At 40.2% G+C, this 17,611-nt stretch overlaps 1 protein-coding gene across 5 annotated transcripts in view; it reads left to right on the forward strand.

The window, feature by feature from the left end:
* myt1la (myelin transcription factor 1-like, a) overlaps window positions 1-17,611 on the forward strand; it is a 103,716-nt gene that overhangs the window by 30,649 nt on the left and 55,456 nt on the right. For all 5 annotated transcript variants that reach the window (XM_084737764.1, XM_084737769.1, XM_084737767.1 and 2 more), the window contains exon 5: window positions 4,110-4,172. In XM_084737764.1, the coding sequence (XP_084593890.1) occupies window positions 4,110-4,172 (63 nt within the window). The remainder of the gene's footprint in view (window positions 1-4,109; window positions 4,173-17,611) is intronic.

The raw sequence follows: 17,611 nt of genomic DNA on the forward strand, positions 1-17,611 counted from the left end.
TGTGATAAGAGATTGAGGAAATATTCAGATCCTGAAAGAAGCAACACCCCAATTTAAAAAGACTCCCAAGTTGTGCGCTGAAAATGTCAGCAAAATGTATCAGAAGGGATAGTTTGCTATATTTGAAGTGGGATTTGTAAGTTATCGATCATGTGTTAACTACAGTAGATGGAGGTTGACACGCCCCCACTTTTGAGAAACAAAATCTATTTTAGCCACTTGAAAAAAGCCAATATCTGTTTAAGTGTACGTTATATTTAGAATATTTTCGCTGCTTTACCTTGCCATCAGACAGCCTTTAGTGATGGGAAACTGCTGATATATAAGCCAGATATCGCTCCCCCCAAAGCAACCAGACTCCTGAAGGAAAAACAGCAATTTTAGCTCACAGAACACAGCGCTGGCTTGATCCATCAGCAGCTGCTGACAGTAAATTCTGAATATGACTGCTACCTGTGTGTGTGTGTGTTTCTGCTTCACTTAATCTCATTTAGTAAAACTGACAAATATTGGTGTGTGCAGCAGATTATGGTTGAACCCGGTTTGATCCAGGTCAACGCTCTACTGTAAACAACATGTCCTGTCTGCGCCGTGTGAGCCCCGAGCGGAGGAGCAGAAAACTCAGCATGATTCACCCAGAATTTAAATCTGATGGGTGCCGGTGAGGGCAGCGCACCCAGGGCCACACGGACAGAGAAGCTTTGAAGTCAGCAGTAATGGTGGAAATGACTCACACCGGTAATGCTGTGAAATACCATAAGCGCGTCATGAGCAATCACTGAATATTTTTTCATCAGTTTTATTTTCTCCATCACACTCACCGACTAATCTGCAGGGATAAACATATACAAATTAATTTGTCATTGTGGCGCGGCAGATTTAGGGAAAAAAATAAGACATGTGGCCACGATATTAAAAGTCTTCCATGACTTAATTTTAATTGCTAAATAAACACATCACATCTGTCGGCTCAGTGGGAATCAGAGCTGCAGATTCTGCTGCATCACAGCTCGGAGTTTTAACTCCAGTTTGCCTGTAAGTGATTTTTGTCCTGCTTAACTGAGGAGACTAAAGATGGTGATGTTGCAACACCAGAGCAAAAACAACTGGACAGATTATTTATGGTCTGGTGAGGAAGAATCCTAATGTTTTTGGTGAGCGCCAACATTTGGTCAAGATTTCCACTTTTCTATTTTCTCACTCCCAACTCATCAAATATGGCAGCTTGTTCAGGGGCCCTATGCTTCAAACAGCTACGCTTTTTTGTCTTTTGTGTAGCTTTAGTTGATAGCATAGCTGTAGATGGACAGGAAAGGAAGGAGGAGAGAGGGGACGACATGCAGCAAAGCGCTGCAGGTTGGAGTTGAACTGCTGCAGAGGACTCAGCCTCAGTACATGTGGCGTAACTGAGCCACCAGGGCGCCACTATTCTTCAAACTATGACACTGTAGGAACCCCTGTAGTGTCGGTGCACGTGCAGGGCTCTGCAGTGAAGTTAGTAATAATAAATATTATATAACTGTAAATCAAAAATCGATTGAAATGAGCTTTCAGTTTCAAAAACTGAAATCAAAAGCAGGATGGGTGAATCTCCCAATGCTTTTTTTGCATGCCGACCTGATGGCAGGCATTAAGAATAACTACATCGAAATAACCAGCCCTCTCACAGATGGTCTGGTTTGCAAATGTAGGTCATATCAGTATTAAACTGAGACTGTTTCATAACCAGTTAAAAACTCCTTATAGTACATTTAACAGCACCTCATAGACGTGCACTCTTCTCTGACATATGATTCATGACCTGTACTGCAGCCGGCCACCAGGGGGCCATCAAGATACTTTAGCTTCACTTTTGCGAAGCTGTCATATTGTCCATTTCTGTATACAATGCAAGTCTAAAGTTGAATATTTTCAACTTGCATAAATACACAAATGATGCAAAATTTGAAGAAAAAGTCAAAGTCAAATTTAACCATAGATATGGAGAGTCGTAACACCCCTCAAAAATATGCGATGTCTGGGTGGACTTTAAGAATAAAAGCACAAAGCTGCTTGAGTAGCTTTAGGCTATAAAAACTACGTGCTCAGGTTTAGGAACATATCGTGGCTAAAATAAGAAACTCTATAACTTAAGTTCATGTGTGCAGTGTAACTTATGTATGTTTTACAGGTTAAAAAGAAGTCAGTGGTGGCTTTTGCTTTCACACAAGACACAAATCTCCTGAATCAAAGTCCTGTGTTTGTTTGACCCATCCGTCCCCACTTTCTCCATACGCTGACTTTAGTGCTCTTTACACGACATCGTTTGACTTAATGGACACTGATAAAGCTGCTGTATTTGACGCTTTGGAGAGGAGAACAAGTTTTGTCTAACCAAGCTGGTCTTGTACTCGATATTTTCCTTCCTGCGACGAATAAAATTTTTGTAAATACGAGATATGAGTTGACACAATTTAATGTGTGTAGTTCTGTCTCTTGTTTGCTCTGGGTCAGGATGTTGACATCAGTAAGTAACAATAATAAAATAATAATAAAATCTCTGCACTGAGATTAAAAGAAAAAAAAACTGGAGAAGAAACTTTTTGAAAGAAATATTCAGTTGCTTTGGAAACAAGTTTTCTCACCACGGAGGAAAAAGTGTTTTGCAGCGTTAAGAAAAGGGGGATTTTAAGACTCGGCTCAGGAGCTTGTTAAGGTTAAGGCTGCAGTGATGCATTTTGGGAATTATATCATGATTGGAAAGTGTGTTTGACATTGTATTGGGGAATTGAAGACACACACATACACACACAGAAGCGCACATGCACAGAGCTGTGCTGGGATCAATAAGTCAACACGATTAGTCTCTGCTCCCACACTGATTGATGAGCCGCCTTACCTTGAACAAACTGCCTCCTCTTCCTCCTCGTTCTCTCTGCTTGTTCTCCTTCTCAGCATGTTTTGTCTCCCTCTCCTCTTCTTCCTCCTGTTCTCTCTCCTCTTTCTTTTACATTTTCCACCTCATTTCCTCAGCCTGTTTCTATTTCTTCTCCTAATGCTCCTTCTGGATCTTTCGCTTCCTCCTTTACCTCCTTGCCTTCCTCCTCTCTCTCACCATCCTCCTCCTCCTCCTCCTCTGCCTCCCTGTACTCGTGATGCTAGATTCTTCTCCGCGCGGCTCTCGTTTTAGCCTCAGTGTATGGATCAGGTGATGCTGGGTGGAGGGTGGGTGGAGCTCTGCAGCGTGGGGTCAGAGGTTCGCGGGTGTGGAGTCCCTGAAGTCAGGCGGCGTGCGTTGGCTGGCGGTCTGCGTGTCTTCCGGGCAGAGAGGCCTGAAAGCTGCAGCGGAGTGACTCAGAGCTCCGGAGAAATCTGCTGCTGCCGACTGCAGCCACGATTAAAAAAAACAAACAAACAAACAAACAAAACATCCAGACAGAAACACTTCAACCTGCTGCTGACGGAGAAACCAGCTACATGACGTGAGCTGTGTCCTCCAAATTAAGGACAAATAAATAATGTTGAAAATTCATCCTTAATCTTTCACATTTTCAAATAGTTGTTTACTTCCTCCACTTCACTTGCATTTCTCTGCTCTGAACAAGCCCAGGCTAGCTTTCATTCTTAACATTATGTACATTCAGACTGAAAACAGCAATGCACAGGGCTTAACCTCTGTGGGACTGACTTATCACTAAGGAAAAAGTAAATCTGATGTTCATTTTACAAAGTAATCTACCGGGAATGTGTGCAGGAAAAGTTGAGCCAGGTTAAATCAGACAACCCTGTATTTTATGCAGACTGTAGCTGAAGTCAGTTTGGATTTATAAAAATTACTTTCCAATAGAAACTCAGAGTCACGGTGAACATTAATAGAAATTCAAATCACTCCTGCAAAATAATCCACTTCTCCCTCATTGATCTGTGTGTTCAGTATGTTCCAAACAATCATCACTTTGCCAAGAAAGTTTTCGGTGGAGCTTCAAAACAAGCAGCGACCAAACTTAAGACATAAAGACGGGTCCAGATGGACTCATGTAGCAACCATCACACAACACCAGTGTACAGATCGTGTGCTGCTGCTGTGTGTGTGTGTGTGTTCTGACTGTGTGTGTGTGTTTCCTCCTCAGCTGTCCCACCCCAGGCTGTGATGGCAGCGGTCACGTCAGTGGGAAGTACGCCAGACACCGCAGGTACGAACTGCTCAGCTTATTCTGCCGCGCTGATAAAGAACGATTTAGACGGTTGTTTAAGTCAATGTCGAAGGAATTCTGTAACTTTGGACGGAAGGAGAGACGTCATTGATATTAAGGATATTTGCTCTGGTGGTCTTTGGTCAGTTTTCTGGTTTTTGCTGTTGATTTAAAATAACTTCCTTGTCTTTTGGTCTCTGGTCAAATTTTGTATGAATATCGAGAAGTCTGAGGAAATCTTAAACTTTCTGCTGTAAATTTAAAGACGGCTTTTAAAGACTTGGTCAGATTATCTGTTGTACTGTTGGTCATACTTATTATTAAACCAAAATGGACGCACGTGAAGCAAAGAAAGCAGCATCATGAGAGAGACAGAAAAAACATTGGTGCTGTTGTCAGAAGCTTCTTTTATTGATTTTTAAATAGTGTGAAAATCTGCAAAGGTGTGGACTAGAATTAGATTTAGAGATTTCTGGTTTCAGACCTTTCTCTACAACTTTAGTTTGAAAGATTCAAGGAAAGAATGTGTGTAAGAGGGTTCCTGGGAATATTTTCCCTCAGATTTCCATTAAAATTGATTAAATTTCAGTTTTGTGAGAGAGGTTGCATCTCACTGCATCGTACTGCTGTGGACACGTTCAGCAACAAAATGTTTTTTAACCATCTAAAACAATCAATATCAGTTCAAAGGACAAATCTGTAACACGTTTATTGTAGTGCTTCATAAAATGACCACAATATGAAACTTGTTAAGTTGAAATACTGGCTTCTCCAACAATAACACTACAGCTGGCATGTTCTTCAAAATATTTATTTGAGGCTGGAATGTATGTTTCTTTGCCCATTTCACGTTTAAAACTAATGCCAAATGGTCGCTGAATGAGTACGTTTCTGCTTATGAGTCGTAAGAAATCATTAATAATATTTTAGAAGGAGTAGATGTTTATAACAGTTAAATTGAGCAAAATCGTAATGGAGTTTGGCAGGCAGTGAGACAGGCAGCTCTGTGTGTATTTTCAGAATAGAGGGCTTTTGTTTTCAGGATAACAGGCTTGACTTTACATTGACAGACAACTGACAGTTATAAACCGTTAATCAACTTAAAGTGAAGGACTTGTTGTCGCTTCTCATTGTCCAAGTATAATGTTGTGCTCATCTTGCGCTCCATCCAGATCAGCGTCCCTGCCGCCATGAATCCTCCTATTTAATATGTCATTTATAGCTCCAATTTACTATTCGGACTGCAGCACTAACTTTTGAATGCAAGGGTCTTACACTGTATATTTCTCCTTTAAGTGTATGGTATAGTGAGAATATTTTCTTGCCATCTGACAGCCTTTTCTAGCAGGAAACCGCTGGTATATATCATTTTGTTCAAAGCCACCACACTCCATTGGCAAAAATAGTAATTTTACCTCGTAGGACACCGGAGTTGCTGGTCTACTGCTGCCTCAATCGGTTAGTTTGTTTCTGTTATTGTGTGACTTCAGTGAACCTTTTAAACTCACACAATAGTCACACAATAACACAAACAGACTAACCAATTGAGGCAGCAGTAGACCAGCAACTCCCATGTTCTGCGGTATAAAATTACTGTTTTTGACAAAGGAGTCTGGTGCCTTTGAAGAGAGCAATATTTGGCTCAGTTTCCCGTTGGAAAGGCTGTCTTACAGCAAAGTAAAGCAGCAAATATACTCTAAAAATAGCATACTTTTTGAGCTTGAACTGGTTTTTCAGCTGGTCTTAATACACTGACTATTGATAAATACCTCATACGACCCCACTTCAAAACCAAACTGTCCCTTTAAGTTTCCTGTTGTGAATTCAAATATGTCTGCTTCATTCAGTGAGATTTCCTATAGACAGAAAAAAAAACTATAAAAAGCTTCCAGTGTCGTTGTTCAAAGCCTGAATTTAATTTTCTCATTGGGTGGTCTCGTGCAACATGGGGCTGCTGACCCAGCAGGCAGCACCTGAGCCATACCTTGAGGACACCAAGCTCATGTCTTGGGTATTTTTTTCTTGCAGGTTTTAACAACCTGAAAAGTTTTAATTCTATAATAACACACCGAATGCACATGGTGACTCATTTTAAGGCTGATTCTGTATTTATCTTGACACAGTATCTTTACATTTTACTGTTTTTTGGCACAAAATATTAAATTAAGCGCACAATACATTCTGCTGCCAGCCGTCTCTCACATTAAACCAATAACAAAAACAGTAGTTTGATGATATGTTCCCTATTTTACCATCAGTTAAAGCAACTTGTAGCTAAAAAGATTTCTGTGTTTAGGATGATGAACATACAGAACTCAGCAAAATACGTGTATAACATATGTTGAGTGTTTTTAGACATATTCATGCAGAAATGTTACGCATTATAGCTTCAATTTCCTAAAATTAAAGGGTCTGAAATGTTTTTTTGTCATGTAGAAAGACAGCATTTATATTTTAAATGTAATTGAACATTTAAATGAGAAAAATGAAAAATGAAATGTATTAAAAAAAATAGAAATAAGCAGAACATTGCACAGTCTTTTCTTCATGGACTGTAAAAGAATTACTGGGGGAGTGGGGTTCGACTGCGGCCCTACCTGCAGGCTTCAAACGTCTCACTCAGCAGCTCAAAAACCGAACGGCACCAACAATAAATGAGCTCACGTCACGGTTTCAAGCCTCCTCCTTGGCAGCGTTTGCAGGTCGCAGCCTCGAGCGCTCTGTCACAGGGCCGCAGATAGAAAACCAATCAGGCAGAGTGTGGAGCTGTGAAGTCCTCGGGTCACACCGACCGATGGCTGTCCGTCGGCCCGTCCGTCCTGCAGCTGGAGGGGTCGGACTGCTGGATAGCTTCTGCCTCAGATCTCTGACGCCTTTGAAAACGGTGAATTTCCAACAAACGCAGGGGGCCACTGCAGAGAGTGACGCTCTCTGTGAGTCATTTCAGCTCATGTCCGGTGTTGAAATCTTTTCAAGTACACCTGCTGCAAAATTAGCTATATTAACAGTTTAATTCATCAAGCAAAGTCTTAATATTATCTTATTCACCTCACAATTAGTCAAATCTGTCTATAGGATGTGATTATTTCATTTTTTTCTAGTGCATAGGAGTTGATTTGATTGTTAAAGTGGAGCTAAAAAGCATTCTCCTGCACAAATCCTGGTCAAAACATCATAAATTTTATAAAATAAGTGAAATATATATCAAAGCAAGTGTGCTGCTGCTGCATTGAAGTAGAAGTGGACCACAGAGGTTTTCACTAAAACATCATTTGAAGCCTGAATCTGAGGCTGTGGAGGAGGACATTGAAATATTTTTCATTTAAAAAATCAGATTTAAACATCCATTATGAAATCAAAGCACTCGTTGTGTTTTGAGGTTATTTTGGAGCATCTCTGTGGTATTGTTTTCCAGTGTAGAGCCTGCGTGTGTGTGTGTGTATGTGTGCGTGTGTGTGTGTGTGGGAGGCTGGCATATAGAGGTTGCACGGCTCAGGACAGCGGTGGTTTGACGCCTGAGGTAACAGAGAGATAATGAGAAGGGCAGGATGGCGAATCGCTGGCAGAGCAGACTGATGGTGCTGCGAAGGGCACAGAGACACACTCGGGAAAATTCAGCATCAGGCGCACAGAGAGGCGAAAACCAAAATAAGAGCGCTAATCATACCTTCTGATAAATACTGTAGTGACAGTTTTTAAAGGGTAACACATGATATTTGTGGGAAGACAGCGAATGAGATTTAAAAACCCACTTACCTCTCCTTCTTACAGGGGCTCAGGAATATTTTTAGTGCTGTCTTACTGCTTTGTACTGAAGATGTTATTGTACTTTGGTTCACATGGTAAAAGCCTGGTCATACCAGCGTTTAAAGCTGCAAAAGTTTGCAACAAAAGCAGTTCGTTTCAAAGGAATCTCTGCAGTTCTCTGAAGGAGGACGATTTGAACTTTGAATTTGCTTCAAAAGCAAGTTGTCTTTTAGGACTCGATATTGTTTAAAACAGTGATCCTCAAACTTTTTAGACCACATACCACCTCAAAAAATCTGTCCAAGTACCAACATTATGACTGATGTTAACATACAGTATTACATGGCTTTGTTAAATACTTGATTTTGATTGGCCAAACATTTGTACGTCTGTTGCTATGAATAACAAATGATTGTTATGACGAACAGACTGTTGCTATAGACACATTTCTGACATAAACACAAGAGGAGCAATAAAATCTTTGTTAAATCACTAAAATTATTTTAAAATTAATATTTTGTGTCAAAGTATTGATTTTTTGGTACACAACCATGTAACAAGCAGGATAATGAACAGTTAGCAGGTCACTATAAAGCCATAAAATCATTAAAAAATTAATATTTTGTGTCACATAAATGTGTGCACAATATTATTTTTTGGTAAGTGATGATATAATAAGTGGGATAATGTAAAGTGAACAGGTCATTATTATGAAATAAACCTCTTACGTGGCATCTTTGATTCTGAAATCACTGTATCGTGATATTGTGATACATACATAGATTCAGATGTTAATACAGCTGGCGGTTTGTTCTTTATACAAATACAGCTTCCCTAAAATTAGAATTAAAAAAAGGAATATATTATCTTGCTTACAGTATCGCAATATATCGCAGTATATTGAGTCGTGATACGTATCGTATTGCCATATTCTTGCCAAGACACTGCCCCAGTGCTAATAACCCATACCCTTAAAATGATACAATACCAATAGAGTTCTTCATTCGATACCTTATTTTTCATACTTCATTCAACACCCATAATGTGAATGGAAGCATTTCTGGAATAATCCTTCCACATTTTATGCTTTTGTTTTTATCAGACGCCACAGGAGTGTGGTATAGCCATACTTTTGAATAATTCGGTGGTATCTCAGCATGCTGAAATGCCAACTCTGTCAAATACGCAGCACTCACCTTCGTATGGGCTGTAGATGCTCCATTAGTCATCCAATCACACGTAACGTAGAATCGAAGAATGCTTGCTGTGATTGGCTGCGAGCAAAACCACACAAATAGTTTTTTTTTTCTCGATCTGGGTACAAAAATAACTGAATGCATTTGACTGGAGAAGTTTCAATACTATTTGGTACTAGGTTAAAGGTACTGAGTACTAATACTCAGCCCTGCTCACATTCTGTGGCATCCTTCCTCACTCTCTCAAACATCTGACATGTCTAGTATTTTTCCGTAAATTATAGCAGCCAGCAGGAAATGCATGTTACCTTGAATAAATTAAAGATTTCTCTGGGTTTGACCATTGTTGGAAACACTTGGGATGATGTAAGTACACACTTTTAGACATTTTTTATGCAGATATGTTACAGCTTTATATACATTATTAATATCCCTTATACTTTGTTTTTTTATGTTTATGTCTCCTAAAACGTCTGACCTCGGCTATACTGACGTTTATCTGTCAAAGTCTGTTGTTAGGATATAAACTGCACGTAATGAGTGTGCATCAGAGAGCTTTTTCTCCTCTTCAATAACTCTAAATGAAATTATGTTCAGTCCTGACAACAAAATGCCAGTGGGAGTAAACGGCACAATACAAAGAAAATAGATAGAAGCTTCAGAAGCTTTCTAGTGTGTGAGCAGTTAGCTCGCCTAGTAGTTCATAAACACTACAAGTACGACACCAACCTTCAAGGAACAAATATTTCAAAAAGACATGTAGATGAATTTGGCTGTGCCACTTTATGGTGTGACCGAGCCTTTAATGTTTCCGGTAGAATCTGCAGAGTGCAGTTTAAACATTTGTAAAAGTGTCAGTGAACTGCGTCACATCAACTCTGTTTAGTGGAAACAAAACCCAAAACCTACAGTAACATTTGAAAAGCCAAAATGCAGAACACAACGTGAGAAAGCCAAATTTCAAACTTGAAATCTCAAAATAAACCCTAAAATTCCCAAAGCAGCCAAGATTCAAAACTTTATTGTGCATAAATGTAGATAACAATCGAAATTGGTCCTTCGCTGGTGCATAACGCAGTAGAGCAGTATGGCATATATAAGAAAATAATAAATTACATGTAGTAAAATCTCAAAGAGATTGATGATCTGTACTAACAGGAGTAGGGGTTGAAAGTTAAAGACTTGACCATTGAAAATTAAACCCTAAATATAAAGTTCTTTATGCTGGTTCAGCTCAGTGAGTCCATAGGTTCCTTGCTGTTAAGCTGTTCCATGCGTGGAGATGAAGGATTTTATCCGTGCACAGGGAACTCTGAACCGCTCCAGTGGCATTGTCTTAAAAAAAGGTATGAAGGGGGTGGGATGTGTCATCGAGGATTTTATTGGTCATTCTGTTGCGTGATGCATTGAGAGCTGAGTGTGTGTGCAGTCTGTGATTTTGGTTTCCTGGTTTGACCAGACCAGGACACAATGTTGAGGTTAACAATTCTTTTGATGAGAGCTTGGTAAACGCTGCTCAAGATGTCTTTCATGACATCAGACCCTCTAAATTTCTGCAGCAGAAAAAGTTGCTATGGGCTTGATGGTTTGACTTGGAGTGTCAGCCCAGCACAGCAGAGTTTGCATGTTCAACTGATGACATGTCATCTTTAGTCAAGTGTCTGAACAGTGGATAAACATTTTATTTCATATAAGTTCTTCACAATAAAAATTTTCCTCTATTTTGTTATCTAAAAGCTTTTATTGTGAAGCATCAAAACCAGGAAATGTTGTTTTTTTATCAGCAGTAACTTAACATGATACCTATCAAACTGAAAGTGACAGGAAACAAAGCAGTTACCTTAAATTAGAAGCAGGAGAGAAACTAAACTTCAAACCACAGAGATTTAGTTAGAAGCTACAAAAACACTGAGAGCTCAACATGCAGAGACTTTCCTAAATTTGGTGGGCAAAGTGCATTTTTGGTGCCCCAGAATTAAACTTAAAGTGTAGAGAAATGGCAGTTTAGTGAAGTGTAGTCTTGCATAGCTGGACCTCTCTCCACAGCGCACAGCATTGAAGAAAACGCCCTGCCTTGTTCGCATTTCTTTAAACCAATCAAAATTGTCCTGGGTGGCGCTCAGGCCCAGGATGCAGCGACAGTGCTGCTGCAAAATACTGTCAAGGGGGAACTTGTTTTGGTGGAACATTTGCACATCGGGAGGCGAGTTCTGGCTCTAAAATATCTACATCACTGCAAGTGACAGTCATGTTGCCCACTTCTCCCATTAATTGTGATGTGGTGTTTCTGATGAAAAACGAGATAGATTTCGCAGCCAGTTCGTTGAGACAGTGAAACTTGGTGGCCACAGTGGGCCAAGGAAAGTGAAGATGATCAATTTCCAAGTCTTATATGCGTGAACTTGAGAATTAAAATCATATGGATGATGGTAAAAACAAAGGCAAAAACAAATGTTTACATATAAACACACTTATCAGATGAATATTTATGTTTTCTGAACAAATGGACCTGAAGCCTCAGCAGAGTTTGAGAGAGCTGCCAATCTTACCAATCATTTTTGCAGAAAATTAAATTTATGAAGGTTGGAGTGGTATATTTTTGCCCAAACAATATTATCATCAATCAAATAGGGTTTAATAATGGAATAATATAAAGTTAATGAACAAGAGACATTTAGTTTGCTGATGATTCCCAGTGACTTCACAATTTTGTTATGTTATTTTTTCCAGTTTAATTTCTCCTTTTCATACCTCCTGCCTCTCGCTGTTAATTGTTAATGTTGTTAATGTCAGCGTGCTTTGCTTGCAAAGTTTAAACCTAGTTTCTAAAATTACATCTTTTAAAAACTGCTCGTTGTTTTAAGAAAATAATCTCTCTGTCAGGTCCATCTGTTAGGTGTTCTAGAGCTCTCATTCACATTACATGATCTTCATCAGCAGAGGGAGTTGCCCAGTTTCCCAGAATAATAGATGCTCAAATCTCCATCTTTCATGAGAACTTTAAGGACGTCTCGTACACGTTTCATTTAAAAAGCTGAGGCTCAAAGTTCTTTCTTGACACAAGAAAAACAGCAGTAGCAATCTCAGCACAATAATGTTTTTCCTTTTATCATCTCTGATGAAAAGTCATGCAGACAAACTACTGAAGTAAGAAAAGTGACAGAGAAGGAAAGACAGAGGTACCAGAGACACATGGAGTCAGACGGAGACTGAGAAAAACAGATAGAGAGAAGTAGGTCGTCTGATGGTTCCCTCTCTGGGGAGAACAACGGCTGAATCACTTAATCAGTTAATCATTGGCTGATCAAAGGAGTGTACAGTACACAAAGACACAGAGAGAGGGAGAGCACAGTATCTGCAAAATCATCCTTGTTTACTGCCTGTTTTCTTTTTAGTCCTTCTATACGGTTTGGGAAGTTTCCTCTGACTCCACCAAACATTGATCAACCACATCTTACTTTATTTGACGTGAGTCAGATCCCCAGAGGTGGATAAGAAGATGGATATCGGCTCCATCTCAGTGCGTCCAGAGATACAGTAGGACCAGGATGTGTTTAGTCTCGATTAGCACAAAGGCTGGATGTAGCAGGGATGTGGTAGCAGGTAGTGTACAGACATTTTTCACTGAAAACCGCTTTCTGTTGCTGATGATGTGCAGTGATCTGAAAGGTGCTAAAATGTTCTGTGCATTTTTTTTTCCCTGAAGGCCCTTAAAAAACACAATAACAAAAAAAGACAAAACAACAACACAATAATCTGAATTTTAGGCCTTAAAATGTCTCAAAGAACAAAAGAAAACCAACATGGAATCAGTAACCACTGGACAAACAACAACATGGAAGAAAAAACAAATATAAAGCTACAGTAAGCGATTCTGGAGAATATGGCTGATTGTTGAATCTCATTCCATTATGTTTTGGGGATGAGACTCAACCATCAACTATCTTACTGACCTGTGATTGGCCTTAGTCATCCATCGCGGGCTAGATTTTCTGAAACCTGAAAACAGAGCCATGAGGCAGTTCAAGAAGTTTAGTTTTCCGTCAGACCTCTTGATTTACAATATGGTAAAAGGTTAATCTGGAACTTTTGCCCAATGACACCAAAAATAAACCGGCCTCCTCAGCTTTAACGTTACTTTGATCTAATATGAGTGAGTTCTGTGAGGTCTGGTTCGAAAACAGTGCATTTGAAGCTCAATCGAAGGTTGTTGAAAGTAACAAATTTGAAGCCTGCTGCACAAAGAAAACACTCTTTCTCTCTCACACACTTGGATCAGAAAAGCCAAACACATAAAGTCACTCTTAAAAGCTGCCAACAAATGCTTGCCATCACCAGTATTATTCTGTATTCACACTGGGAGCAGCAGTAACATCTGGCTCTGGTGTGACCCACTCTGCACAAACAGTGTTAACACCTGGAACTCCTGTAAGTGATGCAATGGCAATATCAAAACTGGTATGCAGTATGGAAATGAAATAGATCCTAAGCTGCATTGATAATGGTCTTAAAAAGGTCTTAAATTTAACTTGTTCAGACCTGCTGAAACCTTGTCTGTAGAGCTGAGCGGAAACTGCAGATTTTAGTGAGAAGAATCATAGTTGATCAAGTTTTTATTTATTTGTGAGTCACAGAAAATTAATAAATAAACAACTCATACTCCATTTGAGAGCTGGGGGTCTGAGATTGTTGCAACATGGACATTTTCTCTCGTAACACTGAAGTCATTGGTGCACTGCTGCTAATTGTGCTATAGTTGCCATTCGCTCGTCAGCCAGTGAGCTCGGTTAGTGGTCCTGGCACGCCGCCTCCTTCAAGACGGATGGAAGCCAGTTTGATGACAGGGAATACAGTGCCAAGTTGATTTAGCGTTACGAGCAGGACTGTGACTACTACGAGGACGATGAAGTCACGGTGAGTTCAGGGCGAGGCAGGAGGCGTGAAGCGTTTCAGGAGCGAATTTGTAGCTAGTTAATTTGTAAGTAGACATCATCCGTCGTGTTGATAAGTTCTCAAGTATTTGTTTTTGGTAAGTTTGAAGTTATTTATTCCTGTGTTTTGAACAATGAGACTTGTTGTACAGTGTTGAAATTAATTAACAAGTCTCCGTGCTGGTTGCTCAGACACATTACCGCCTTTGCTGTTAACATTCAACAGGCGGCTCGCTGTGTACCCCTAAAGTATATATTTAAATAATTAAATTAAAATCATAAATGTGGGACAACTCGTCAACTAATGTTGTTCTAATAAGACTAAAATTTGACCCACCGATCATATAAAAATATTGGTTAATGCAGGTTTAAACGTGTGATTCTTAAGATGTAATTCCATTGTGTATTGGCATTGTGTATCAATCCCATGCATGAAATCTGGACTCCGTCAGGTCATTTCATGGGATTTGCTGAGAATAATGAAATGATAGAATATGGCCGTTATCGCCTGTTATCCTTTAACCTAATCTTACTCCTTAAACACCCAACCTCCACAATGTTTCTCGTCACCCTGCTGGGATCTATAACTTCTTGAAGCAGAGACACAGTTATTGTTGTTCATGGTACTGAATGAGTTGGAGGTGGGGGTGGGGAGTGGGGAGTCTGTGTGTGTGGAGGGGGGTGTAGTCAGGTTCAAAGTCACTGTCTCTCCCTCCCTCTGTTTCTTTCTTCCTCCCCTACCTTTCTTTGTCTCTCTCTCTCCCTCACTTTACCTCTCTCTCCCTCCCTCTCTCTCTCTCTATCTCTCTGGAGGATGTCACCATGGCGACAGCACCGTGCGGATGCTGCAGTATGAGGACCAGGAGGGATGCAGCCTGTCTCCCATGGCAACCGCTAGTATAGGATGTGAACATCGTGTCGCCCACATTACCCCCCCCACCTCCCTCTCCCCAACTCCCTTCGTCTCCCTGCCGCCACCCATTCTCTTATATACCCCCCCCCCCCCCACCTATTGGCGCCAAAGCGATACCACGGCGATGAGTGTTGGCATGTGGCGTTGCCGGTGGCGATGATCCACCTAACCACACATACCTAGATGTAATTATCACGCTGCAGCTGATATTTCTGTCGCCTCCATCGGTCTCTTCATTGACACTATTTGCTAACATTTTTTTTAAAAATATGCTAATATTAATATTACAATAATATAATAAATCAAAATCTTGCAGCTTTAATCATAAAATAAATCAGTTAAATCCACTTAATCAGGAATAAATAATTTGACAAATCAATCCCAGCAGTGATTCAGCCTTTATTAATTAACGAAGAAGTGGATAGTTTATTAGAAATGAGTAAACAAAATTAAAACTCAATGTCTCACCCCAGTGGTTCATAATGATAATACTGCATGCCTGTCTCTGATTGGATGTCAGGTGGTCGGCTCAAACAGTTCTGATCTAAATGAGTGCTCAAGGTATATTGAACTGTAGGTAACCGTAGCAACAGTAGTGATGCTTCAGGCTCCGGCAGCAGTCAAGTGACTGAAACTGATCTGATGATGGGTTAAACTGACTACAAACACATTCTAACATAAAGGTGGATTTAAAGACATGGCATAGGAGACAATAATGTACTACCAGGTGTCTTCATAGAGACGAACATGCTCTCCTTGCTGTCCTCGTAGAGACGATAATGGACTCCTACGTGTCCACATAAAGACAATAACGACTCCAGGTGTCCGATTAGTGAAAGAAATGGATTTTCAAATTTCCAAGTTGATGCAAAAAATGCACCCTAGGTGTCCCCACAGAGACAATAGTGGACTCCAGGTGTCGATGCTGAGACAATAATACGCCCCAGGTGTCCTCATAGAATAATTATGAGTTCTCAGTGTCCTTTAATGGACTTAGGTGTCCTTGTAGAAACAACAATGGACTCCAGGTGTCCTTATAGAGGCAAAAATGAACTGAGGTGTTCTCGTTGAGACAAAATTGGACTCCAGCTGTCCATGTAGACAATAATAAAACATGTAGGGATAACAATGGACTCCAGGTGTCCTCATAGAGGTAAAAAGAACTCCAGCTGTCCATGTAGAGACAATAATGGACTTCAGGTGCCGTTAGAGGTATAAATGGACTCCAGGTCATCACGTAGAGACTATTGTAAACCATGTAGACACAACAATGGACTCCAGGTATCCTCATAGAGACAAAATGGTCTCCAGCTGTCCATGACAAAGATGGAGACAAAGATGGAACCCAGGTGTCCAAGTAGAGATCGTAATAAACCACATAGAGACAAAAATAGACCCCTGCTGTCCACGTAGAGACAATAATGGACTTCAGGTCTAGTTGTAGAGACAAAAATAGACTCCATACTCTCATAAACCATGTAGAGACAATGAACTCCAGGTTTTATGGGGTTCAGTGTGTCCATGCAGGGACAAAAAGAGACTCTGGGTGTCCATGTAGAGATAATAATGAGTGTCAGGTGTCCACAAAACGACAACTTCAAGTTTCCTTGTAGAGACAAAAATGGACTCCAGATGTACACATAAAGGTCATAATAAACCATGTAGAGACAAAAACAGATTCAAGGTATCCTCATAGAAATGATTTGGGGGTTTCATGTCTCTATGCAGGGACGATAATAGGCTCCACATGTCCTTGTAGACACAATGATGCACTTGAGGTGCCCTTGTAGAGACCAAAATGGACTCAAGTTGTCCATGTAGAGACAATAATACACCTAAGGTGTCCTTGTAGAGACCAAAATGGTCTTCAGGTATCCCCATAGAGGCAAAAATGGACCCCAGACATCCATGTAGAGACAATAATCAACTATAGGTATCAATGTAGAGACTAAAACAAACCACATAGAGACAATGGACTCCAGGTTTCTTCATTGAAATAAATATGGAGTTCCAGGTGACGATGCAGAGACAATAATGGACTCCAGGTGCCCTCATAGGGGCATAAATGGACTCCAAATGACCATGTAGAGACAATGAGTAAAGATTTTCTTGCAGAGACATAAATGGACTCAGGATGTTCATATAGAGACCAAAATGAACCACGTGGCAACAAAAATTGACTCCAGGTGTCCACATAGAGACCAAAATAAACAGTGTAGAGACAATAATAAACTCCAGGTGTCCATGTAGAGATAATAATGGACTTCAGGTGTCCCTGTAGATGCAGTGCTGAACTTTAGGTTCCTTTTTAGGTTCTTCATTGAAGTCATTTTGGGGTTTCGTGTCTCCGTGCAAGGACGATAATGGACTCCAGGTATCCTTATAGAGGCAAAAATGAACCGACGGTGTTCTCATTGGGACAAAATTGGACTCCAGCTGTCCATGTAGACAATTATAAACCATGTAGGGATAACAGTGGACTCCAGGTGTCCTCATAGAGGTAAGATTTGACTCTGGGTGACCATGTAGAGACAATAATCAACTATAGGTGTCCAATGGACTCCACGTGTCCTCATAGAAATAATTATGGGGTTCTAGGTATCCATGCAGTGAATATAATGAACTTTATGTGTCCTTTTAGAGACAGAAATT

This window comes from Lutjanus erythropterus, chromosome 15, assembly GCF_056507025.1.
Source record: "Lutjanus erythropterus isolate fLutEry1 chromosome 15, fLutEry1.hap2, whole genome shotgun sequence".
In the NCBI taxonomy this organism is placed as follows: Eukaryota; Metazoa; Chordata; class Actinopteri; order Lutjaniformes; family Lutjanidae; genus Lutjanus; species Lutjanus erythropterus.